The sequence below is a fragment of the Lolium perenne genome, chromosome 1 (genome assembly GCF_019359855.2).
Source record: "Lolium perenne isolate Kyuss_39 chromosome 1, Kyuss_2.0, whole genome shotgun sequence".
NCBI classification, from domain to species: domain Eukaryota; kingdom Viridiplantae; phylum Streptophyta; class Magnoliopsida; order Poales; family Poaceae; genus Lolium; species Lolium perenne.
Genome location: NC_067244.2, coordinates 118,822,565 through 118,847,765, shown reverse-complemented (window position 1 = coordinate 118,847,765; position 25,201 = coordinate 118,822,565). Strand labels below are relative to the sequence as shown.

Below are 25,201 nucleotides of genomic sequence, written 5' to 3'. Positions count from 1 at the left end.
TGGCAGTTTGGAATGGGTGCGATTTTGACGGCGAATTTGATATTTTGGCACTACTTTTCAGATAAACATACACGAGGTGCTTTATTAAAGAAAAGTATCTATTTTCAGATTTTCTTTGACATGTGGCATGGAGAAAAAACCCTCCTAAACCATCTACTCTCTATGTCCCATCAAGATTGTCGATACACTCAAATTTTAACAAATTTTAGACAAACTTCGTGATATGAAGCGAGTACAATGGTAGAGAAGGCATACCATGTAGAGAAGACCAAAAAAAGCATACAACGTGTCACCTCTTATTGTCATTCCTTAGAATTAATGAGAATTAATTTATTTATAGTAGGAAAATGGGTTGCTAAGACAAGACATGTGGTACAATCAGAAAAGCATTTTCTTGTTTTCTAAAATATCGTCTCTTAGCTAAGAAAAGGAATGCTTCTCCTTATTCATTCTCTTTTCTCTAACTCAGCAAAAATCTAGCATGTCAACTATAAGAGAAAACTAACGTATGCTCATTGTGCATGCCCTTGCTCCCTTAGACAAAATCATTAAGGGGCTTATTGGTGCGCTGACTATTTAAAAACAATACCATCGATTGAGAAAAATGACCTAAAATAAAATGTAAGTTGTTTCTTCATGAAAAGATGTTCCTCTATAAGGAGGCTAAGGGCACATATAATGGGGTGATGTCAGCCTTCCCTTAGAGATGCTACGTCAGGTTTTTGCTTAGTTGAAGGAGAGAGAATGAAGAGAGAGAAGGTTGTCTTCCCTTAGCTAAGGGATCATCTCTTAGAAAATAAGGAAAGACTATTTTCTCCATTATATATCACATATGTCTTCCCTTGGCAACACATTTCCTACCAAAATTTAATTATTAATATTAATTGCTAGAGATGGTCGTAAGAGATAATGCATTGTATGACTTATATCTAATGTCTTCTCTAGCTGATGTGGCGGGATAAGAGAAGGCATGTCTTCTCTACCATTGTCCATGCCCTAAGAAATCGTGTGGTTACTTTTTTTTGCCAGAGTACATACTCCCAACTATTTTCCTTATCTTTAATACCAGTGGAGTAAATAGAAAAAAGTGAAAATAGACAAAATCAACTATATAGTACATGATTTTAAGGCTAAAATTACAGTGTTATTGCTTAAAATTACAAATTCTGGATTATGTAAACTTTACAGTAATGGACTGTAAGTTGCTGCACAGAGAGTTCAGCCTTAAAATCACATAGACTAGATGTCGAAATCACATAGACTAGATCTCGAAACTCAATTCACAATATTGTTTGCCCAAATTTACATGTTACAGAGCGTGTTGTAAAAACTAGGGTGATAAGTCGTAATGTGTCACATAAAAATCGACAAAATGCAAGTAAAATTTATCAGCTAAATTAGTGGTGTTGGACGCCAAGCATTTTCATATTAAATATGTTGTACGTCACAACTATTCACGTAACAAATACGCCCATACCACATCATTCCAAATATAGCCAAGTTTAGAGGCAGATGAACTCCACTATCTGCCATAAAGTTGAATTTTGCCACAACTTACTTAGGACTTTGACGGGGTTTGCCTTTGTTTACAATGGAATGTATCTTTTGCACCACATTTTTTTGTGTGTCTTGATACTTTGTTGGTTACCTTCATATCAAATTCCAAATAGGTCGATACATAAGATTTGCTGATCTACCTTCATATCTTTTGTCCCCACGATACCTCGATATAGAGGTAGACCAAAGTGGGTTGGGACATCTGTGTTCAAAATTACTGGGCATTTCTAAATATGTTCGTCATCATTTTGGTACATCTTGGTTTAAAAAGAGAGAAATATAAGATTATTACACTCCCTTTGATAGGAATCTACAAGATGTAAAATATATTTTCTAAGTGTGTCTACAACGTTATCTCTCAATATGTCCACCTAAGATGGTCACTTATGGATGACGAGATAAATGTAAATAGAATGAAATTGACAAGTCTAGAGAGAATATAGTTGGCTCTATTAAGAGCCATATCAATCTTATTATGTTTGTTTGTTTTTTACTTAATGATAAACTCTACATAGAATCACTTGAAACACAAACACCTTGTATGATCTATATCATATTGGCTCTGTACGACCCAAGAGTAAACACTCCACCTTTGTGGATTCCCGAGAACAAAACTTTTATGAGAATTTCCAGTACCGCCGTTGAAAAATAATCTGTTTTGGATATCCGACTTTGGAACTTATCACATTCTTTTGGTAAGCGGGGTACTAGCTATAGGATTTAAGAACTATATAATATTTTCAATGTAGGGATAACCCTCCATGCCAATATCATATTATTGACAACAGATTGGACGTGTTCCTTTTTAAGCTTAATAAGCTAGGGCATAGCCACTCTAGGACATTTCAAGAGAAATGTATCAATGTTGCAACAAAAGATCAAAGTATATGCTGCGGTTTGATCCATCTAAGTTTGTATATTATCCTAAAATTATTTTAAGATAAGGATCATATCTGAGTGGCACCATATGAAATGATACATGGAAAAGGACCTCTAATATTTTGGGTTGGGCGTTTTTTTGCAGCTTTCTATTATTTGTGATAGTTAAATATCCCAAAAAAAATGGTAAATGTCTCTTGACCTCTCGCTCCACGAGGTTAAAATGGACCATTTCTCAGGAAAGTAGATTCACACACATGGGTGCCAACACACCCAATGAATGCAAAAAAAAGTCATTGAAAAAAGGTTTATAAAAATCGAATACATTTTGGAAGCAAAGGTGATCAAGTATTGTACTTGTATAAAAAATATTTCCCAAGTGAACTACTATCATTGAATCCTAGGTAAAAATAACAAAATCGAAACGCCCCATTTCCATATCACTGTATCATAGCTTAAGGCGCAAATCTTCCAGTGTGGTTATTAAGGAGACGATGGGCAACCAAAAACCTTCCAAAGTTGCCCCTGCATGCACGGCATAAACCTGCTCCTTAATTGCCTCACTTTACTCGCTTGAACTCCTCGTTTCTAGCTCGCCTCATCGCCCTCTCTTGCTTTCCGAGCATGATTCTCTCTCGCTCTTGTACGCGCGTGCCATCAATGGAATTGGCAATCCACAATGAAATTTTATGCCCAATCGGGGAGGAAACGGTTTATCATCCATTGGAAGATTGGTTTGCCATGGATTAGTCCCGAATCACAAGGTGAAGATCCAGATCAGATGGGTAGATGGAGGCAAAGAGAGTTTGAAACTCAAAATTTCGAGATCCTATAAGAGAACATGGACTTGAGCGAGCTCATCAGCTGAACGATTATGCTCACGAGGAAAGGGAAGGAAGAACATGAGAGAGGCAGTGCAGAAGTGAAGGAGAAATCCTTGGTCTTGATGAGCTATATGAGGATGGATGCGCCAACTTAACTATTGCCCGGAAGACGGAAGCAAAAATGTGGGGCCTTAACTCTGGTGAGCCCTTTTGAGAACGAGGAGAACGGAGAGGAGGGGCAAATTGGGGATCTATCGACACAGCTGGGGTCACGCCTTAAGCTATGAGCAAAAATAAATAAATAAATGTCATAAGCTATGATACGGAGCGTTCACTATTTCTTGCCCAAATAATTTTATATGTACTTGATCATCTTTGATTTCCAGGAGAATTTAATTTTTTCAATATCTAAAATTACGAAATATTTTGGGGAGTATAGTGTGGAATGGTCGTCGACAATTCCACACTGACCTCCTTCTCTTCCTCTGCCCGTCTCCACGAAGCGATTTCCTGTCACACCATCGACACGGCGGACATGGAGGCCCCACCGGGGTCCGGGAGGAAGCGGAAATGCAGCGACGCCGCCACCTCGGCGAGCCCACCCGATCCGTCCGCCGCCGGCAGCGGCGGCAACAGACTCCTGGCCGGGTACCTCGCGCACGAGTTCCTCGCGCGCGGCACGGTCCTGGGAGAGAGGCGCGGGCCCGGTGGGCCGGACACGGGCTCCGAGGCGACCCAGGGCCTGGGGCACGCAGCGCGGTACGAGGCCGTGGCCGCGCTGGTGCAGGGCGGCGGCGCCCGCGTGCCCGGAGTGGTGAACCCGGCGCAACTCGCGGCGTGGGCGACGACGAGGTGAGGAGGCCGCCGGCGAAGGCGTTGATTTGTGTAAGTGTAGATAAATCCCTTCTGGTCGTCTCGAGTCTGATTAGTTACAGCTTAAGCCTATGATGTACTAACTACTAAGTAGAATTTGGTGCTAATGATCAGAGAATGATGAGATCTGTACAAGTTATGTTCCCAATGATGATGCCATTGCAGTATAGTATTGCCTTCATGTGGTTCACGCTACTAGTGTTTGTGTTCATCAATTATTGCTGGATCGAATTTTTCTTTTGATCCAGTGATTCCCTAGGATTAAATCTCGGAGTGCTAGTAGTTTTTTCGTCGCTTAATTCTTCCGTTTGATATGGTAGATGTTGTTCTGGGTATCAGCAATAGCATACCAGTCATATGTAAGAAGAGCATGCTCGCAGTTTGGATGTTCCACATCACTATACATTGTTTGGCTGTAAACTAACCTAGGAAAGGTGATCCCGGATCGTCCACAGGACCATAACCGTGTGCACCTTAAGCAGACAAGTGTATTTGACATGGTAGAATTGCACCTTCAGCTTCCTTCTCTGTGTACAAGAGTATAGTTGTTCTACCCTCACTGCACAATGGCGGTGCGCCGCAGCCCGTGCCGCTCCATGACCCTCCGCATTGCGAGGGCCGCCGCCTCACCGGCCTTTGTGGCACCTGTCGCCATGATGGCTGCGAACTCCAGCTTTATCTCTTCTTGCACCTGGTTCTTTGCCACCACGAGGGGGTCCTGTGCCACCGTTGCTGCTTCTGCTACTGGTTGCACAGCGGGTGGGATGATGACCCCACTTTCATCTTCCGTTGTCTGGATCTGAATGCTATCAGAGGTAGGTTCTGTCTGCTTTGCTGTTGTCGGATCAGGTTGTGCTGTTGGTGGAATAATCCCGCTGTCATCATCCATTGCTTTCGCAATGCTTGTTTTGTCAGCAGAGATTGATCTCGACTGGCTCTTGACGCTATTCATGGAAGGTTGCTCCTGCTTCTCTGCTTCTGGAGTAGGTTGCGCCGTAGGTGGGATGATCTCATTGCCATCGCCAGTTTTCTTGCCATCACCTGTTTTGTCAGCATCGACTGATTTCGACTGGATCTGAATTTTATCTGAGGATGGCTGTGTTTGCATCGCTGCTGCAGGAGCAGGCACAAACTGGGAAGGCTGGGGAGCAACTCCAGCTCTCAATGTTGTCTCCAGCCCCTGAATCATCGGCACTGGAAAATCAAAGAGCAAAATTTCCATTGGTACATGACGGTTGCTGCAAAATTCAAATTCTTAACCGGGAACGGCTAACAAGAGGAAGAGTACTTACGTATCAAGGCACCAATCGGGGTGTTCATCGCTTCTTTAGGCTGGTCGAGGATGTAAGCTGGAACCGTGGAACTAACAAGGAACTTCACCGCCTCATTGCTGAAGTGGTTGCAGTTGTTGTTGAGGATACTATAGGTCTCAGGAGTGTAGCGCGGCCCAATCTCCAGCAGGAAGTCCTCAAAGGCCTCCTTGGCAACATGTGTGACCCCGAAATCTTCTACTCGGACAGGGGTCCCGTATGGTGTTCTTCTAGGGTTATCTTGTTGGATGCCTCCACCAAAGTAATACTCTTTGCCATAAACCACCACCCCTGTATGCCTGTGATGATATTGTCAGCAATATCAAGAGTGGAGGTTGTGATATTTGTAATTTATTAAGCGCACCAGTGAAGGTGATTAATCGGATTCCCGCAACTTGAGGGAACGCCTGGAGTTTCATCTTGTGCAATGTATAGTATGCATAGTTTTTATAGTGAAAAATTTGGTGCAAGGGTTTTTCAGAGAACTGATGAGCAGGAATATGAAACAAAATGATGCCACCAGATTCTTGTGGATGCACTGTATAACCAGCAGATGCTACAAAATGACAGCTGATGTATATGCGAAACAGAGTCAACGCCAAAACCTCAGCGTTTGTAGAAGAAGACTGCAGTTTCTAGTTTGTTGGGTATAGAATATGCATTGTGCAGGGACAAGCGTGCTCCTGAAATACATGCTACAGACAGAGTCCACCTATCAGTTCTCCAAGACTCCAAAGAACGAGCAGTACGCTTAAAACAACTATTCAGAGAGGTAAACATGCGTTGACATGTTGAAAACGGCATGCGTACGTAGCTAACCAAACTTGACATCATCAGGGAGTTTGCACGGCAACTACGATGTGACTAACCTAGAGCAAAAGTGGGACGCGGCCATGCCGTGTTCATGACTTGAACAATATTCGGCTCATGCCGGCCAGGAGGAAGAAAAACAATGTCCAAGATTCATGGATGCTCACCAGATTGCGTCGATAGGCTTGCCGAGGCCTGTCGTCGAGAGCTGCCGCGCCATCCCCTGGCTGAGATCGTAGATGTGGAGCTTCACCGGGTACTCTTCCTGCAACCCCAAACCATCGATCATCTCAGCTCTAATGCTCCATGAAACATGAAACAAAAGAAAACCATAGGTACAGCGAGTCAGCGATTCCTACCTCGGCTAGCACCTTCCCCCGAGCTTTGCCTCCGAAGCAGCCGCCCCACCTAGCCAAGAACCAAGAAACAAGTTCCATTACAGACACGCAGGGTCAATGGCGAAAAAAGAAACCAAAGAAGAACAAGCCAAGCAAAACTATGGCGGATGTGATATCGATGTGTAGCTCTGTACCCAGCAAAGGAGAATCTGCTCCGCCGTGGCTTGGCCATGTCCTGGAGGCGGGCGTAACAGCAGGACCAGGCGAGCGAGCTCGTCGGGGTTTTGGATCACGAACAGACGGGGCAAGGAAACCCGTCGGGGAGCAGTGCCCTGGAATAAAAAGCAAGCGGGATTCAGGATTCAGTACTGGATAATGACTCTCTCTCTCTCTCCCCCCTTCAACTTCTTTCTTGCGCAGGAGTATCTCCTCTCCTCCTCCTATATCTGCGTGGCGTGGCGTGGAGTGCAGAGGACTCTGATGGAGAGGGGGAGCCAAGCGGAATAATAATCGAGTTAAGCCTCTTGTTGGACCCCGACCCGGGGTTGCTTGCTGCAGCCGTATGGTTTCCGTTTGCAGCAACCTTCTGGTCGCCGTCAGGCACAACCACAAACAAAACCCCTTGGAAGCAACTGCCTATGCAAATAAGTTTCGTCTCTAACGCAATCCAAAAAGAAAACAAAACAAACGCAATCATGTTACATGTATTGTACTACTAGTACTTATCTCTTTGAATCCGCAAATAAATGAAAACATTCTGCATACACCATTAGTTCACATGTATTTTCATTCCCTGGCTTAGTTCCGCAGGAACCCACAGATACACTACATAACCTTTTCTTACAATACAATCCATAAACTATCTCAACCCCCACGTTCTGTACATGTATTTCAATCGCATATCCGTTTGTAAAGCCCCTCAAATAAATAGATAGGAAATATCTCTTCAATGTTAGTGCATACGAATACAACATTGGTTTCACACAAGTTCCTCTCTGTTGGTATTGAAACATATCTGTATGGTACAACTGCAGACACGTAGTAGTGCTAATTAGAGCTTTCAACTTAAATATTCAATAGGATGAGCTCCCCTTAAGCCCATGGCAGGAAGAAACCCTCAATTCAACGAAAAGCAGACATTAGGAAATTGTACCAACAACCACATTGATTGATGACGCCCCAGCAACCTGCAACTTACATGGATTTGCAGATAATTTGGTCTATGATCCTTATTATGTAGTACTATATTTTCTCGGAACACAAAACTTTCAGCGATGTCACCAGATAGTGAATGTGGGGTTGCTGAGACTTGAGAGAAACTGAAGCAGTGGCTGCAGTACAAGAAATGTCAAAAGGATTGCACCACCAAAGATACTGACACACAAACTGGCACTAATCCAAACTCAAAAGCCAACCAAGCAAGAATATCCAACCCCTTGGATGGCGGGAGAAATTGATCTCATAACATGACAAAACAAACCAATGCCACTAGCAGCAACCAGCATAACACACCAAAAGCTCTGATAAAAGGATTAGGTAACAAAAAAATTGGTATAGCATTTTCCAATAAAGCAATTTGTATGTTCGCCGACAGCTAATCTGAATACAGAGCTCGTGCTGTTACTTCTTCTCCTTGTCGGTAAAAATATGAAGAACCACAAACAAGTTAGAACAATCAAGATATACGCACAACCATCTTGTTCTTCTTTCCAGCAGATAGCAGCAGCACCTTCCCGTCAACTATATCACTTTCCTCGATCAACTTATCCTCGCTATCAATCTTGGTGTTATTTAAGTAGAGACCACCTTGCTTAATAAGCCGCTTAACCGCTGACTTGCTAGCGAGCAAACCTGTTGAGGCAGCAAGATCAACAAGGGGAGACTTCAGTACTTGGTCGTATGGTAAAGAGCATGAGGGTACACCATCTGCTATCCCCTCAATTGTTTGCGAGTCCAGTTCTGTCTGCGCCCCAGGCCGCAAGGCCTCGGTTGCCTTCAGGGCCTCCTGCAATCCCTCCTCGCCATGGACGAAGCGTGTCACCTCTTCCGCAAGCCTCCTTTGAACCGTGTTTGGCACATAGCTAGGCTTCTTCATCGACTCTTCCAGCTCCTGAATCTCATCCAAGCTCACGAACGTCAGGATTTTCATAAACCTTACGACGTCAACATCCGGCACTGAGTAGAAGTACTGGTAGAACTTGTACGGGGAGAGCATCTTTGATGAGAGCCAAATTGCCCCATCCTCCGACTTGCCAAACTTGGTCCCATCGCTCTTGAGCAAGAGTGGGAAGGTCAGACCATGCGCCCCCTCGACCTGGAGAATTTTGCGAATCAAGTCGGTTCCTGCGGTGATGTTTCCCCACTGATCGCTACCCCCAATCTGCACATTGACACCCATGTTCTTGAACATGTACAAGAAGTCGTAGCCCTGGAGAAGCTGGTAGGTGAACTCAGTGTAGCTCATGCCTTCCTCTGAATTGAGCCGCTTCTTCACACTCTCCTTGGCAATCATCGTCCCTACACGCGCATACTTGCCCACCTCCCTGAGGAAATCAAGCAGTGTGATGTCCTTCCACCAGTCGTAGTTGTCCAAGATCACAAAGGAACCAATATTTTGGCCTACATTGTCCAGATTATCTGATAAACCCTGGCCGGAACTGGCGAGAGCATGCTCATTTTGGTCCAAGATTGCGCTTTTACCGGATTGAGCATGATGAGATGACACGGGAGCGCGGCCGAGGATCTGAGCGACGAGGGCCTTGATAGCGTCGGAGTTGGCGATGACGGCGGCGAGGTCGAGATCAGGGCGCTCGGCGCTCTTTCCGGAGGGATCTCCTACGCGGCCGGTGGCGCCGCCGACGAGCGCGACAGCGGTGTGGCCGCAGCGGCGGAACCAGGAGAGAGCCACGAGACCGATGAGGTTGCCGAGGTGCAGACTCTCAGCCGTGGGGTCGAAGCCGCAGTAGGCCTTGAGCAGCTGATGCTCCCCGGTGGCCGACGAACCGAGAGTCTCGGATGTGGTAGCCTCCAGGAGCCCGCGCTCCCGGAGAACGTCCACCACGCTGCGCCGGACGGTCGTGGTTACGGCGTTTGCGGAAGCCGCGGCAGTGGCGGAGAGGCGGCGGCGGCGGGGGTCGGGGAGGAGGAGCAGGCGGTGCGGACGGAGCAAGGTTCTGGTAGAGGCGGCCATGGCGGCGGAAGCCATCGTGGGGGGGAGGAGGCGGAGTTGGGGTTCTGGGCCTCGAGCTGTTGATAGGGGTTGACGATGAGTAACCACTCGCCGTATGGGTCCACATGAGCACCAGCCACATTGGATCTCACTCCTTAGACTTTATGGGCTCTTTGTGGGCCGAGCTGCTAGTGTCACTTTCATCCTAGGTGGGTGGCATCCGTGATGAGAAGTGTCACTTTTGTTTCTTTTTCTGTGCTTTTCAATGGATCAAGAACGGAGGAGTTTAAACCTTATCGTGGTTTGAGGCAACAAGATCCTATATCACCATACTTATTTCTGCTCACAGCGGAAGGACTATCATGCATGTTGAAAAGGAGGGGAATTTCACAAAACTTGCGTGGCATCCAAGTGGCGCCTACGGCTTCCTGAGTAAACCGTCTTTTATTTGCAGATGATAGTTTGATGTTTCTTGCAGCTAATACTGAAGGTGCTCATGAGATCATAGAGATTTTGGAGAAGTATAGTAGAGCTCCGGGTCATAACTCATAAGGTGAATTTGAATAAGTCTTCAAATCATTTCAGCAAAGGATGTTCTAATGTGACTCGGGAGGAAATAAAAGGGATCCTAAATGTTCAGAATGAATCTTTATCTGAGAAGTATTTGGGAATGCCATTGGATGTGAGGAAATGCAAGAATGAGGTTTTTAAATATTTGAAGCATAGAGTGTGGAAACGAGTCCAAGGTTGGATCGAACTAATTATATCGGTTGGTGGAAAAGAGCTACTTATCAAATCACTAACTCAATCTATCCCTACATTCTCAATGTCATGTTTTAAGCTGCCAAAGGGTTTGTGTGATCATATTAATTCACTCATAAGAAACTTTTGGTGGGGAAGTAAAATAGGGAAGAGGAAAACCTGTTGGGTGTCTTGGGAGCTGATGACGATGCCCAAACATTCTGGTGCCCTTGGATTTAGAGACATGGATCTTTTCAACCTTGTGTTGCTTGCAAGGCAAGCTTCGACAATTTTAGAAAGTCCTAACACGCTATGTGCACAGATCCTAAAGGTTGTCTACTACCCCAATGGAGACTTTCTAGATGCAACTGTGGGCTCTACACCATCCTAAGTGTGGAGAGCCGTAAAAGAAGGAAGAGATACTCTGATGTTGGGGTTGATTCGTCGGATAGGAGATGGAAAGAGACAAAGATTTGGCAGCATAACTGGTTGCCAGGAGATGAATGTTTGCGCCCTTATGCCTTAAAAATAATGGTTCACCGAGGCTAGTGAGCGAACTTATCAATAATACAGAAGGAAAATGGAACCATGAGTGTCTCTAAGAGTTCTTTTATCCCATGGATGTTGAGTTGATTGAGTCGATTCCAATAAGCACCAGGATGCAAGAAGATTTTTGGGCTTGAAATTTTGAACGGACTTGAGTTTTTTCTGTCATGTCAGCATGCATAATGTTAGTTAACCTGAAGAAACGAAGAGGTGACTGGATTGATGAAAGTTCAGGCCATTCTAGCTCGGAGAGAGATGGTAAGATGTGGTCAAAATTGTGGAAACAAAGATCCCCTAAAATATAAGAAATTTTGCTTGACGCTTGTCTTTGCAATCTATCCCAACTGGGGATGTTCTATACCATCGCAATATGGAGAGATCTAGCATGTTCGCAATCTGCCATGGTGTGATAGATTTTCGGAAGCACTCCTTGATTGAATGTTTGATGGCAAGGAGTGTGTGGGCACTAATCAATGAAGAGCTAGCGGAACATCTCACGGCCCACAATACTAGAGATGCTAAGCATTGGATCTTCCACTTGATCGAGAAACTAAGTCATGAAGATTTCATCAAGGTATTGGTCATCATTTGGGCGATATGGACAACAAGAAGAAAGGCCATTCATGAGGGCCTATTCCATAGCCCTTTATCTATATTCAGTTTTGTAACAAACTATCTCAATGATCTGAAACTTTCGACACTTGTGACTGAAAAGCAATAGAGCCCTGTCAAGAACTTCAATCATCTCTAGCGCAAGACATTGGTGCGAGGAGGATTGAGGTGAGCTCTGATTGTAGTGGAGTTATTGAAACTATCATGCAAGGCACTAGGAGTCATTAAGTGCTATCATTAGAGAAATTCAAGCTATGGTTTTTTTATTTGAGGAGGTTTTAATTAAGCATGAGAGGAGAGAATTTAATAGAGAGGCTCACAACCTGGCAAAAAAAAAATTCTAGTTTGGCTCCAGGTCGATATATGTGGCTGGACAGTCCACCTGATCTGCACGTTGTACCTATGATTATTGAAGTTTAATAAAGCGTGTGGTTTTTCTCAAAAAAAACAAAAAGATGTGGATTCTCCTTCCATCCACTTTTTTTTAAATCTTCTATAAAACAAGTCTATTTGAATCAAATTAATTTAAATATTTTATAGCTTTGACTAAATTTCCTTTGTTTAACAAATTACTATGGTCATAATATCATGTGTAGGATGGAAAACTTGAGACTTTTCCATTGGACTACTTCACACTCAATTCTAAAAAAAATATGTACATTGACTCTAACTTCTTAACAAACCAACACGCATTGGCTTACAATTCAAATATTTTTAATGTTGAAGAATTAAATAAGGCGAAAACGATACAAAATTCACGTTAAACGCTAATGAAAAGAGAGAGGAAGTCAGTAGAGGTGTATCAACCGTCATGGGTTAAAAAAATCACATTGACCAGATGGGAGAAACCGAAGGTTTGTCCCTCTTAACAGAAACCGCCATCTCTAGGGGCATGTTTGGTTCAAAAGAAAACTAGAGGAATATCAGAGCAAAGGGAATTTATTTGGTGGCACTATTTATCCGTTTGCTTCAAAATAATGGAGCACAAGAAATAAGGAAATAATAGTTTGATCTGAATTTTAATGAAAAAAATGCAGGAATTTTACAATCCATGTGGATCTCTATTCCATATTCCAATGCATGAACAAGGCCGGTGTTTTTCTTTTTGGCATAATAGCATTCTAATTATATATTTTTTTTCATATGATTTTACTTTGAATTGATCATATTTATTAGGATCCCTATCTTTTTCATATTTCGGTGAACCAAACACTCAACTTTACAAATTTATGTATTTTCAGTCCTCTCCTTTGCACATGAGTTCTATCGTATTCTTGTATTTTCATATTTCTACATTTTTGAAAACCCGCGAACCAAACAAACCTTATACATAAAAAATCGGTGACACACATCTCTCATCAAGACAAGATGTCACACCAGGAATTGGACCGTCGTACTCGTAAAGCTCCATCATCTATTGTTTTGCCTATACTTTCCAGGGATACGAAACTAGAAAATTCTTTGGTTTTGTGGAGGTGCAACACTTTGGGTGCTCGATCGGTGAAGATTCTTTCGAAATACTGTTTACGATGCCGCACATGAGCGTTTTCATAGTGGCGGAGGTTCGTGTAGTTTAGGGGGCGCAGCCCCCCCCCATGAAAAGAGAGAGTCATGGGTTTAAGAAATCACATTGACCAGATGAGAGAAACTGAAGGTTTGACTGAAACCGCCTTCTCTAGGGCATGTTTGGTTCAGAAGAAAATTAGAGGAATATCACAGGAATGGGAATTTTTTTTGGTGGAACTATTTATCTGTTTGATTCAAAATAATGGAGCACAAGAAAGGAGGAAATAATAGTTTGATCTGAATTTTAAAGAACAAAATGCAGGATGTTTACAATCCATGTGGATCTCTTTTCCATATTCCAATGCATGAACAAGGCCGGTGTTTTTCTTTTGGCATAATAGCATTCTAAGGCAACTGCTTTCGTTACATCCTTTTTAGTTTTGTATTTTTTTTTTGAAAGTTAAACAGTGGGAGAGCTTTCCACAACAATTTCTATAAATATATTATAAGATGATATTTACAATCTTGTGGGGGGCCAAATATATGCCTATTTTTGATTATGCAACCAATGTCTATATGCCGGTAAACAATTCTTAAATTTTCTTAAATAATTACTTTTGCATTTGACTTTCATATTGAAGTTTCTTAAATTGTAGCTCGTAAATTGCACTTTTGCTGGGTGTGATTGCTCATCAAGCATGATCAGCCAATTACGCTTTTAATAACTTTTAAATGTACACGAGTTAGCCTTTTCTTGGCCACCAAGTTCGTAGCACGAATACAGGTGAAAAGGAGTGCACGGATGCCCAGGAGGGTAATTGAGACTTTTGTCCAGCTTCCCAAAGCAGTGTTCCTCGCTTCGTGATACTCTGCTTCCGCCTGTCACCGGGGCTCACTTGGACGGCGCCTGCACAAGACGGTCGGCTACACCTCACGTGGCCTCTTTCCACCGCTTTCACTGACAACGTCGACCCAGGGCTCGCCCGGACCCACCCGTCATTGGGAATATAACGATGGGCTTGGTTTACATGTAAGAATGGTGGTTTGACTTACTCGTACGCGAGCACATGAGAGGCGCGGGACGGTGCGATGGCGCGAAACTTTGGCGGGAGATTTCTGTTTTGGCGGTCTAGACCACTGGAGGGAGCATCCAAGGAGAGATGCCATTTTTATGCGTCCGGCAGAGTTCCTCGCGCTTCTATGTCTTCATCCGACGACTAGACTATGAACGCCATTTTCAATTTTCCCGATTTGCTTCATTTCTGTCGCAGTCGACCCATGAAGTAAGGATTAAATTGTTTATGGGCGCGTTTGGTAGCCTGCATCCAATTCGTGGTTCACTGCGTCAGTGAGATGGTCTCCCCTGCGTATCGCGAATGGGCCATGGGCCATGAAAGTCGGTTCGTTTGGTAGCCAGACGGCCTTTTGCGTGCCGGAGAAGGAATCCAGACCCCATCGTTTGGTTGCCCGTTTCCAGCCCAACTTGCACGTAGAAAAACATGAATCAGCTGCTTGGTTGCTCAAATCATAGTTCCATATCCTTACCACAATTCAAATAGGGTAAGATTACCATGCTATAGCATCTTACATACGATTAGAGAGACCACTCAGAAGAACAAGATTCTCACGATCACCACGATGAGAAAGACGATGATGTAATCTTTGACCCGGCTGGAACGTACCTCCGGCGGTGCTCCTTGTAGAGCATGTACTTCCTCCGGTGGCAACTGTGCTAATGGCACTGCCTCATCGATGGTCTGATCTTCCAGGAACTCCTCTTCCAGGAAGGTGAGGTACTCGTGTTGTGCCTCCTCCAATGTTTCATACCCTCGGTAGCTATTGTTGGAGTAACCACTGACCTGGTCTTGACACACCCTCCATGAGTTGTAGATTCCTCGAACCCGTCCGCGAAACACCACATACCACTAGCACGACATAAGAAGAACAAGTAATCGATCACAATCATGAAAGCAATTCAGAAAAGAGCAATAGAACAACACAAGTGTTGACAGCAAATGATAAACTAACAGGGGCATGCATGATCATTCCAAAACTGGATCACAAGTTCATCCTACACTACCATGATGTCATCCTACCACCACAACAAAAGTGAGTGTCAGCCTAACACCGCAAGTTCACCATCACCTAAGGTGTTAGTATATACCACCTCATCATAGTTACAAAAGGGGGCCCTCAAATGTTTTTCATCCCTAACTACTGCCAGAATTTACATCATCATCATCACCAGCTCCATCCATGCATCCCTGAACCACCCCCTCAAGGGCACCACTACACTTTTGAGTGGTACTTGCCAAGGTAGTTCCTCAACCAGAGGATGCGGTGTGGCTCGATCATGCCGACGAAGCTGGAACCCTAGGCCTTGTGGTCGACGAGGTGGCTGAGGGCGGCCATGAGATCATCCTCGATGAAGCCAAGCATGTCCATGACCGCATTGTACAGGTCAGGGTGCATGTCCTTCGGCTTGTTGTCCCTGATGGCCTGTGCGACGCCCTTCACAACAACAATCATGTTGGTGAAGGCCACCAGCTCGTTGTCGGCCAAGGCGTCTCTCTTCCTTTTGCCGGCGCTCACCTTCTCAGGCGAGTCGGCAGCCTTCTCAGGTGCCCCATCGAGGTTGGCCGTGTCGGACTCCTTAGTTTCAGCATCCTCAGGTGCAGGATTTGCTGCAGCCGAGCCTAGGGGCTCACTGGATCCCATGTCATACTTGCCGGTGGCGAGGCCGAAGGAGAAGATGGTATGCAACTCGTCGTAGTTGGCAGTGGGCACATTCAGGAACTCCGTGTCCTTTGGGTGATCCTACGATACGAAGGGACAATGATGTTAGTTCTGCTCGTGGCTGATCAAAAGAGTTAGTGAGGTGGACTCAGTTAGTGAGGTGCTCACCGCGACGTGCCCGCAGTAGTGCTCACCCTAAAGGACGATGCATTTGGTATCCTCGCACCACTGAGCCCCGCTTAGATCGCGGAGCCTGCTAATGGTGAGCCACCTCTGCCTCCACTTCCTCAGGTGCTTGTACACCTGAGTGGAGCACATAGACACACCACAGTGGACAAAAAAGCGCTTCGCCACATAATTGAGATGGACTTCCTTGAATCCTTTGTCAGTTCTCACTCCGCTCTGGATCAAGCCGCTTCTCCAACACGAAGCTGGACATGAATGGAAGCCATTTCATGGTGGCATTCCCTTTCTGCCCGGTCTTCAAGGCCCTCTCCGCTTCCCTGCGGTTCTTGTTCTTCTTTGTGGTGGCCAACCTAGCCGCGACCTCTGCTACTACCTGAGCCACCAGGTCAGACACAGGCAGAGGGGTGACCGCCACCTTGGAGTCATAGGCGGGCTGTGAACCGGGAACTTGCGAAGGGATCTGAGAGTCCCCAACGCAGACAAGCGTCTGGCTAAAGTCATCACAGAAGGAGTCCTACACACATCATAGTGCATATAACGTTAATCTACTTGGAAGCAAAGATATGTGAATAGCACAAACCATACCAACAATCATCTGAAATCATACAAGTAATTCATTGCAACGGTGAATAGCACAAACCCTTGCAAGATCATGGTAGGTTAGTGATACGTCTCCGACGTATCGATAATTTCTTATGTTCCATGCCACATTATTGATGATATCTACATGTTTTATGCATACTTTATGTCATATTTATGCGTTTTCCGGAACTAACCTATTGACGAGATGCCGAAGGGCCAGTTGCTGTTTTCTGCTGTTTTTGGTTTCAGAAATCCTAGTAAGGAAATATTCTCGGAATCGGACGAAATCAACGCCCAGCATCTTAGGATTGCATGAAGCTTCCAGAACACCCAAGAGCCGCCAGAGAGGGGCCACAGGGGGCCCACACATGGTGGCGGCGCGGCCCAGGGGGGGGCGCCGCCCTAGTGTCTGGTGGCCCCAGACCCCTTCTGACGCCGCCTCTTCGCCTATAAGAAGCCCCTGACCTAAGTCTTCGATACGGAAAAAGCCACGGTACGAGAAACCTTCCAGAGCCGCCGCCATCGCGAAGCCAAGATCTGGGGGACAGGAGTCTCTGTTCCGGCACGCCGCCGGGACGGGGAAGTGCCCCCGGAAGGCTTCTCCATCGACACCACCGCCATCTTCATCAACGTTGCTGTCTCCCATGAGGAGGGAGTAGTTCTCCATCGAGGCTAAGGGGCTGTACCGGTAGCTATGTGGTTCATCTCTCTCCTATGTACTTCAATACAATAATCTCATGAGCTGCCTTACATGATTGAGATTCATATGATGATGCTTGTAATCTAGATGTCATTATGCTAGTCAAGTGGATTTTACTTATGTGATCTCCGGAGACTCCTTGTCCCACGTGTGTAAAGGTGACAGTGTGTGCACCGTGTGGGTCTCTTAGGCTATATTTCACAGAATACTTATTCACTGTTATGAATGGCATAGTGAAGTGCTTATTTATATCTCTTTATGATTGCAATGTGTTTTGTATCACAATTTATCTGTGTGCTACTCTAGTGATGTTATTAAAGTAGTCTATTCCTCCTGCACGGTGTAATGGTGACAGTGTGTGCATCGTGTAGTACTTGGCGTAGGTTATGATTGTGATCTCTTGTAGATTATGAAGTTAACTATTGCTATGATAGTATTGATGTGATCTATTCCTCCTTTCGTAGTGTGAAGGTGACAGTGTGCATGCTATGTTAGTACTTGATTTGGTTGTGTTGATCTGTCGTGCACTCTAAGGTTATTTAAACATGAATATCGAATATTGTGGAGCTTGTTAACTCCGGCATTGAGGGTTCGTGTAATCCTACACAATTAGTGGTGTTCATCATCCAACAAGAGAGTGTAGAGTATAGCATTTATTTATTCTGTTATGTGATCAATGTTGAGAGTGTCCATGTCAACACCCGGATTTTTAAGTCCGGATGCCTATTATGTTATACATCGCAATCCCAGGAATATTGTTGTTGCGAGGCATAATAGTTAAGTATCACAGTCATCATTCATTACAACCCATAATGTCTTACAAATTTGAATCACATGATCCATATTACAAGAATAGTTGATCTATCGATCAACAAACAAACACAAGTTCATAGCGGAAGCGTAAGATACAAGGACTCTCTAGTCCACAGGCCAACGCTTGACGTCGGAAGACTCCTAGTTGTCGTAGGCGTCCTGCTGGTCATCTCCTTGTTCATCTTCATACTCTGGTCATTTGAATAGCCAGGGACAAAGCCGTGAGTACTTCAAGTACTCGCAAACTAATACTAATGTAAGTGCTAGACATTTCTAGTATGGTTTGCTAAGCTCTAGTTTATTTGCATAAAGCCAATTTTAGTTCACAAGTATTTGAGAAAAGCTTATTCAAGTGCTAACTAACTCAAGTGGGAACATTAGTGTCATTCCCACCATTCAAGTGGTGATTTCAATCCAATTCACCACAAGTCCTTTCACCATCTCAATTCAACATCATTTTCAAATATATGACATCGGAAACTGTATGGCCTTTCCAACCGTCCGTAACCGTGGACGCGACTATTCGAATAGATTTACACTCTGCAGAGGTTGCACACTTGTGCCACAACATTTGATTTCATCCGTCGGGATTACCCCGAATCATCGTAACACAGTACGCGGACCATCAACCATAACCTTTCACTTACAAATCCTAGTATGAGCACCTCTCCCCATGAGCTTGGCCTCCCAGTGAAGACCAACTGTCAACCTGGGAACTGCACAGGGCTTGGCCGTACAATTCACCTCAATTTCACATCATTTCTCAACAACGGAGGCAGCCTCAAGCACCCCTATGACGTGTGTTCAGAGGGAACCCATACTAAGATGCATAAACTTCCAGTTAAGCCCTACCCATAATCAGGTATTGTGGGGGTACTTACTAATTGGAAAGGTATCGCATTCAAACCAACATCATGTTTATCAAAAATCACCATCTTCTCTTGGTCATATTCACCTTCAAAAATCATTCAATGGAATGCTTCATCATTCCAAGGTTTCAAATTCATTTCAATTCACATTGTTCCCATCTAGAGTAGTCAAGTTTTATTCATTAGCACTAGCTCTAAATCATGAGGGGTGCTATCTTGCTTTGCTTGATGGAGACTAACTTTACTACTCTAGTAAACTTCTTTACTTTGACCAAAGTTGACCATAAAAGCAACTTCTTGAGAAAACAAGTAAAAACTTGTAATGTATAAACTTGGGATAGGCTTATGTAAGAAAAGGTAAGATTCATGGTGCCTTGCCCCAAGGGGCTTTGCACTTTGCAAGAATATTAGCTTGCCTTGGTAGTTCTCAAAATTCTCCTCCTCCTCTTGGTAGCAACCTTCTTCTTCGGTGTACTCTCCGGTGCTAGCATCTAAATTTGAATACGAGTATAATTACTCACTAATTCAATGGCTATTCCATGTATCACATATAAACACACAAACTATTCTATGCACACAAATAATCTAATTAGGGTGCATGGGTTGTGTTGCTTGAGGAGGATTTACTTCTTTTTATTTAATATGTAAATGATAGTTTCCATAGGGTTCTTGAGAAATAATTTCCTCTCATTGAAATCTTCTTAAGATTTAATTTCTCAAACAATCATATATGAACTTATATTGACCTAAGTCAAACATTCGTCATTATCATTTGAGAAAATGATTTAAATGAGGTAGACCACCTCATACTATTTAATAATACTACATATGATTTAAATCTCTAAGTAATTCATATAAGAGAGTTTGGACCAGGGGTCCAAACATCACATGAATTCATTTGAGACAAAGTTTAAATGAAGTATAAGACTTCATATGAATTACTTAATAGTTTTGGACAATATCAACTACATAAACTAGCCATATTGTCCATTAATTAAACTAGGGCATGATCATGCAAAGTGACCATACCATTTTATTGCATAATCAATTAGTGTAAGTCAAATGTGAGCTATTAGAGTTGGAATCAACTTAATATCTATTTTGGTTGATTTTTAATAATTGTTTGAATAGGGAAAAGTCCCTGCCTTCTTCTTTTTGCCAAATTAATTCTACAACTAATCTGGTCATGGGACCAGTGGCATTGTGTAGATATTTTCATTAGCTTTCCAACAACATAAAATTCATTGAATTTGGTTAAGCCAATTTGAATCTATTTAATTTCAAAGTTTGGCCAGTATTGAAATTATTTGGAATTGTTTAAATCGAGTTTGAATTAAAAGGGCCGGCGGGAAAACTAGATGGGCTGAAAGGGTTTAAAACGGCCCAAGGCCAGCCCACCACGCGTCTGTGCCCGCGTGGGCTGCCTGACAAGGGGGCTCCACCTGTCAGCGACGTTTAAACGCCGAAGCGGTATGTTTCAACATGGAGCGTAGGATTAGATCAGGATCTAACGGCTCAGGTTCATCGTCTCGCCGGCGAGAGAGGGAGTTCGCCGGCGGCTCAGGTAGGGGGTCGGAGAGCTTACGGTGGCTCCAGCAAGGGTTGGCAGTATGCTTGACGAAGTTGTGGACGACGACGAGTCTCCTGGTAGCAGTGGCGTCGCCTGGGGTGGTCGGGATCGTCGGCGATTGCTGCAGAGCTTCCGCGGCGGTGAGCTTCCGATTGGCCTTGCTCCGGCAACGATTGAGGTGGCTAATGGTGCTGGGCGAAGCGGTGGTGAGTGGTGATCGTGATGGTGTGCTTGGTTCTGTCCAGGGAGCTCGGTATTTATAGGCGCGAGAGGGTGCTGCGGGGCAGTGAGGTGGTCGACATGCTAGCGGCGTCTCCGGCGAGCTAGCGAGCTAGGCGAGGGCGTGGCGCTGTTCTGCGGTTCCTGGCGAAGCTAACGGTGGCGACAGCTTGGTCGGGCGGCGCCTGGATTGGTCGCATTGCTTCCACGACTGCCGCGGCATTCACGGGATCGTGTCGTCGTCTCCGGCGCCGGCGGTCACGGGTTGGTGCTGGGCACATGTCTGGCGGCGTCGCGGTGGCAAGCAGGCACTCAACTCGTTCACAGGGGGTCCAGGGCGAGCGCGAGGGCGTGGGTCGGCGCGTGTCCAGTGTGCGTCCATGGCGCGCATGGTCGCGACGCGAGCGGCATGCTGGCGCGTTCTGGGCGCGCTGTCTCCGGCGAGCTCACGGCGTCTACGGCGACAAGGCCATTGCTAGGCGAGGTAGAAGGGTGAGGTGGAGCGGTTGGACACCAGGGCCAGAGGTGGAGAGTGAGGGGGAGAGGGGTGGCTCGACATGGCCGGCATGGCCATGTCATGCATGATAGGGTTTGCCTCCCTAGGTTACTATGTGGTATTAAGTGAGAGAGGGGACAGGGGAACCATTTAGAGTAGGTTTGGGGGTAGATTAGAGCTAGGTAGATCACTATTTCAAATAGTGTCAAATAGTTCCATAGATGCCATTTTTGATTTTTGTCCAAATTTGGTTTAATTCAAATGGTTGCCCAATTTGAAATGTGTGTGTTTGGTTGAGTTCTAAATGACCAGAGATGATGAGAGGTGGTGGTGGAATTGTTGAATTCAAAGTTTTGCAAAAATTGATAAGTGGGAGATTGTTGCATATGTTAAAAAGTTGCAACTTTGATTGAGCATAGCTAGTGATCAAGAAAGAATTTGGCATCGTGATCTTTACAAAAAGTGTTCACCTTGATGTTGACTTGGAAGTGGTGCAAAGAGTTAGCAAGATTTAGTTGGAGAAAATTGAATTGCAATGGCTCAAAGTAGTGATCAGACTATAATTGTCAGTTTTGACCATTATCATATGTGAGCAAGTTTTGCATTTGAAAATCATTTGAATTGTGATTCTTTGATTCCAAAAGTTGTAATAAGTGTTTAGTAACATTATTCAACTAATGGTGAAGACCAAATTGGTCTAGGGTCAAAATTTATAAAAATGCCATAGAGCATATGTGAGGGTTTTTAGGGTTTTGCATTTATTTGATTTCTTTCCCTTTTTTGGTTTATTTGGTTTGTGATCTTCTCATGATCACATTAGGGTTTTAGGGTTTAGTATATACACCTAATAACAATCATCATGGCATATCAATCAAATGCACAAGTCCTATGCATGGCACTATATGCAATTTAAAAAGTTTTTGTTGGTTTGAAATTTTGCTCTCTGGAATTCTTCTAACTTTCTTTTATTGAAATTTGGGATGTTACAAACCCTTCCCCCTTACAAAAGATCTCGTCCCGAGATCGAAAAGAAAGTTAGGTACTAAAGAGATCTGGGTACTCCTTCTTCATGAAGTCTTCGCGTTCCCATGTGGCTTCATCCTCGGTATGATTGCTCCATTGTATCTTCAGAAACTTGATGCTTTGGGTGCGGGTGGTTCGGTAAGCTTCTTCCAGGATGCGAATCGGCACTTCGCGGTAAGTCAGATCCTTGTTGATGTCCACCGATCGGTGGTCGATGTTCTTGAACACTTCGGTCTTCTCAGGAACTTCAAGACACTTCCGGAGGAGTGAGATATGAAACACGTCGTGCACAGCCGACATTTCTTCGGGCAACTCCAGTTGATAAGATACTTCTCCTCGGCGGCTCAGAACTTTGAAGGGTCCGACATATCGGGGTGCGAGCTTTCCTTTCAGTTGAAACCTTTGCATTCCTTTCAAGGGGGATACCTTGAGATAGACGAAGTCTCCGATCTCGAAGGTCATCTCCCGACGTCTCTTGTCGGCGTAGCTCTTCTGTCTTGATTGCGCCGTCTTGAGGTACTCTCGGATCTTGTGTACTTTCTCTTCGGCTTCACGAAGAATGTCTGGGCCAAAGACTTGGCTTTCTCCGACTTCTGACCAGTTCAAGGGGGTACGGCATTTCCTTCCATACAAGGCTTCAAAGGGGGCCATCTGTAGGCTAGCTTGGTAGCTGTTGTTGTAAGAGAATTCTGCGTAAGGTAAGCAGTCTTCCCACTTGGATCCATATTCCAGTACACATGCTCTCAGCATGTCCTCTAGTATCTGGTTGACTCGCTCGGTCTGTCCGTCGGTCTGAGGGTGATAGGCGGTGCTGAAATTCAGACGGGTTCCTAGTCCTTCATGCACTTTCTGCCAGAATCTTGAGGTGAACTGTGATCCTCTATCTGACACTATCGATTTCGGGGTTCTGTGCAGGGCGACTATTCTGGAGATGTAGAGTTCCGCTAACTTTGGGCCTTGGTAGGTGGTTTTGACGGCGATGAAATGGGCGACTTTGGTCAATCGATCGACAACTACCCATATGGAATCATTGCCTTTGCCAGATTTGGGCAGTCCGGTGATAAAGTCCATTCCTACGGAGTCCCATTTCCATTCTGGAATCTGCAGTGGTTGTAGCAGTCCGGCGGGTCGTTGATGCTCTGCCTTGACCCTCTGACAGATGTCACACTTGGCGATGTAGCTGCCGATTTCTCTCTTCATTCCGTGCCACCAGAATTGCTCCTTCAGGTCTTGGTACATCTTGGTACCTCCGGGGTGGATTGAATAAAGGGTGTCATGGGCTTCTTGCAGGATGACTTGCTTCAAGTCTGAGTCCGATGGTACGCAGAGACGTTCTTTGTACCAAAGAACTCCGGCTTCGTCTACGGTGAATCCGGGGGCTTTTCCTGCAGCTATCTGTTTCTTGATTCCGTCGATGCTAGCGTTGTCCTTCTGGGCTTCCTTGATCTGGCTAACCAAGGTAGGTTGCAGTTCTATGCTGGCTAGGAATCCTTCACTAACAAGTTCAAGGCGAAACTGTTCAAACTCTTGATGTAGGCTGGGCTGTTCGGTTGCGAGCATGGAGTTCAACTGACACGGCAGTCGACTCAAAGCATCCGCTACCACATTGGCCTTGCCGGGGTGGTAGTGAATCTCCATGTCGTAATCCTTGATCAATTCGATCCATCGGCGTTGTCTCATGTTCAGCTCCTTCTGGGTGAATATGTATTTGAGGCTCTTGTGGTCGGAGTAGATCTCGCATCGATTACCCATGAGGTAATGATGGCAAACTTTCAAGGCTAAGACCACGGCTGCAAGCTCGAGGTCAAGGGTTGGGTAGTTCTGTTCATGTTGCTTTAGCTGTCTTGAAAGGTATGATACAACCTTGCCTTCTTGCATAAGCACACATCCAAGACCAGTCTTGGAGGCGTCGCAATATACGTCAAAGGGCTTTGCGATATCGGGCATGATCAGGATTGGGGCGGTTGTCAATCTACTCTTGAGCTGTTGAAAGCTCTCTTCACATTTGTCGGTCCACTCAAACTTCCTGTCCTTCTTCAGCAATTGGGTCATTGGTCGAGCGATGCTCGAAAATCCTTCTACAAATCTGCGGTAATATCCGGCTAATCCCATAAAAGCGCGGACCTCGGTTTGTGTGGTTGGGGCTTGCCATTCCATAACGGTCTTGATCTTGGCGGGATCTACGGCAATTCCTCCTGCGGACAAGATGTGTCCCAGGAATCCAACTTCTTCCAACCAAAACTCACACTTGCTGAACTTGGCATACAACTTGTGTTGTCTAAGAGTTTCTAGGACAGTCTCCAAATGCTGTTCATGTTCCTCTTTGGACTTGGAGTAGACGAGTATGTCATCGATGAAGACAACGACAAACTTGTCCAAAAAGTTCATGAAGATCTTATTCATGAGATTCATGAAATAAGCGGGGGCATTGGTCAGTCCAAACGACATGACGTTGTACTCATACAACCCATATCTGGTGGTAAAGGCAGTTTTTGGAATGTCGGTGGCTCGGATCTTCAGCTGATGGTATCCAGTTCTAAGGTCGATCTTGGAGAAAACTTTGGCTCCGGTGATTTGATCAAACAAGTCTTCTATCTTGGGTAGGGGGTATTTGTTTTTGATGGTGACATCGTTAAGCTTACGATAGTCCGTACATAAACGATTGGCACCATCCTTCTTGTCCACAAACAAGACGGGAGATCTCCAGGGGGATGCACTCGGTCTAATCAGACCTTTCGCCAACATATCATCTATCTTTTTCTTCAGCTCCACAAGCTCGGTTGCGTTCATGCTGTAGGCTCTCTGGGCTATGGGTCCAGTTCTGGGGATTAACTCGATGATA

The 25,201-nt window shown here is 44.8% G+C and overlaps 2 protein-coding genes across 2 annotated transcripts; both read right to left on the bottom strand.

Annotated features, from left to right (window-relative positions):
* Window positions 1-4,489: 4,489 nt before the first annotated feature.
* LOC127300108 (uncharacterized) lies at window positions 4,490-7,136 on the bottom strand. Its single transcript, XM_051330188.2, has 5 exons — window positions 6,786-7,136; window positions 6,613-6,661; window positions 6,421-6,518; window positions 5,426-5,742; window positions 4,490-5,327 (listed from the first exon to the last, which is right to left on the bottom strand). The coding sequence occupies exons 1-5, from the start codon at window positions 6,821-6,823 to the stop codon at window positions 4,690-4,692; spliced, it is 1,140 nt and encodes a 379-aa protein (XP_051186148.1). The 5' UTR covers window positions 6,824-7,136; the 3' UTR covers window positions 4,490-4,689.
* Window positions 7,137-7,963: 827 nt separating this feature from the next.
* On the bottom strand, window positions 7,964-9,879 carry LOC127300097 (tyrosine--tRNA ligase, chloroplastic/mitochondrial). The gene has a single exon (XM_051330176.1). The coding sequence runs from the start codon at window positions 9,794-9,796 to the stop codon at window positions 8,267-8,269; it is 1,530 nt and encodes a 509-aa protein (XP_051186136.1). The 5' UTR covers window positions 9,797-9,879; the 3' UTR covers window positions 7,964-8,266.
* Window positions 9,880-25,201: the final 15,322 nt, after the last annotated feature.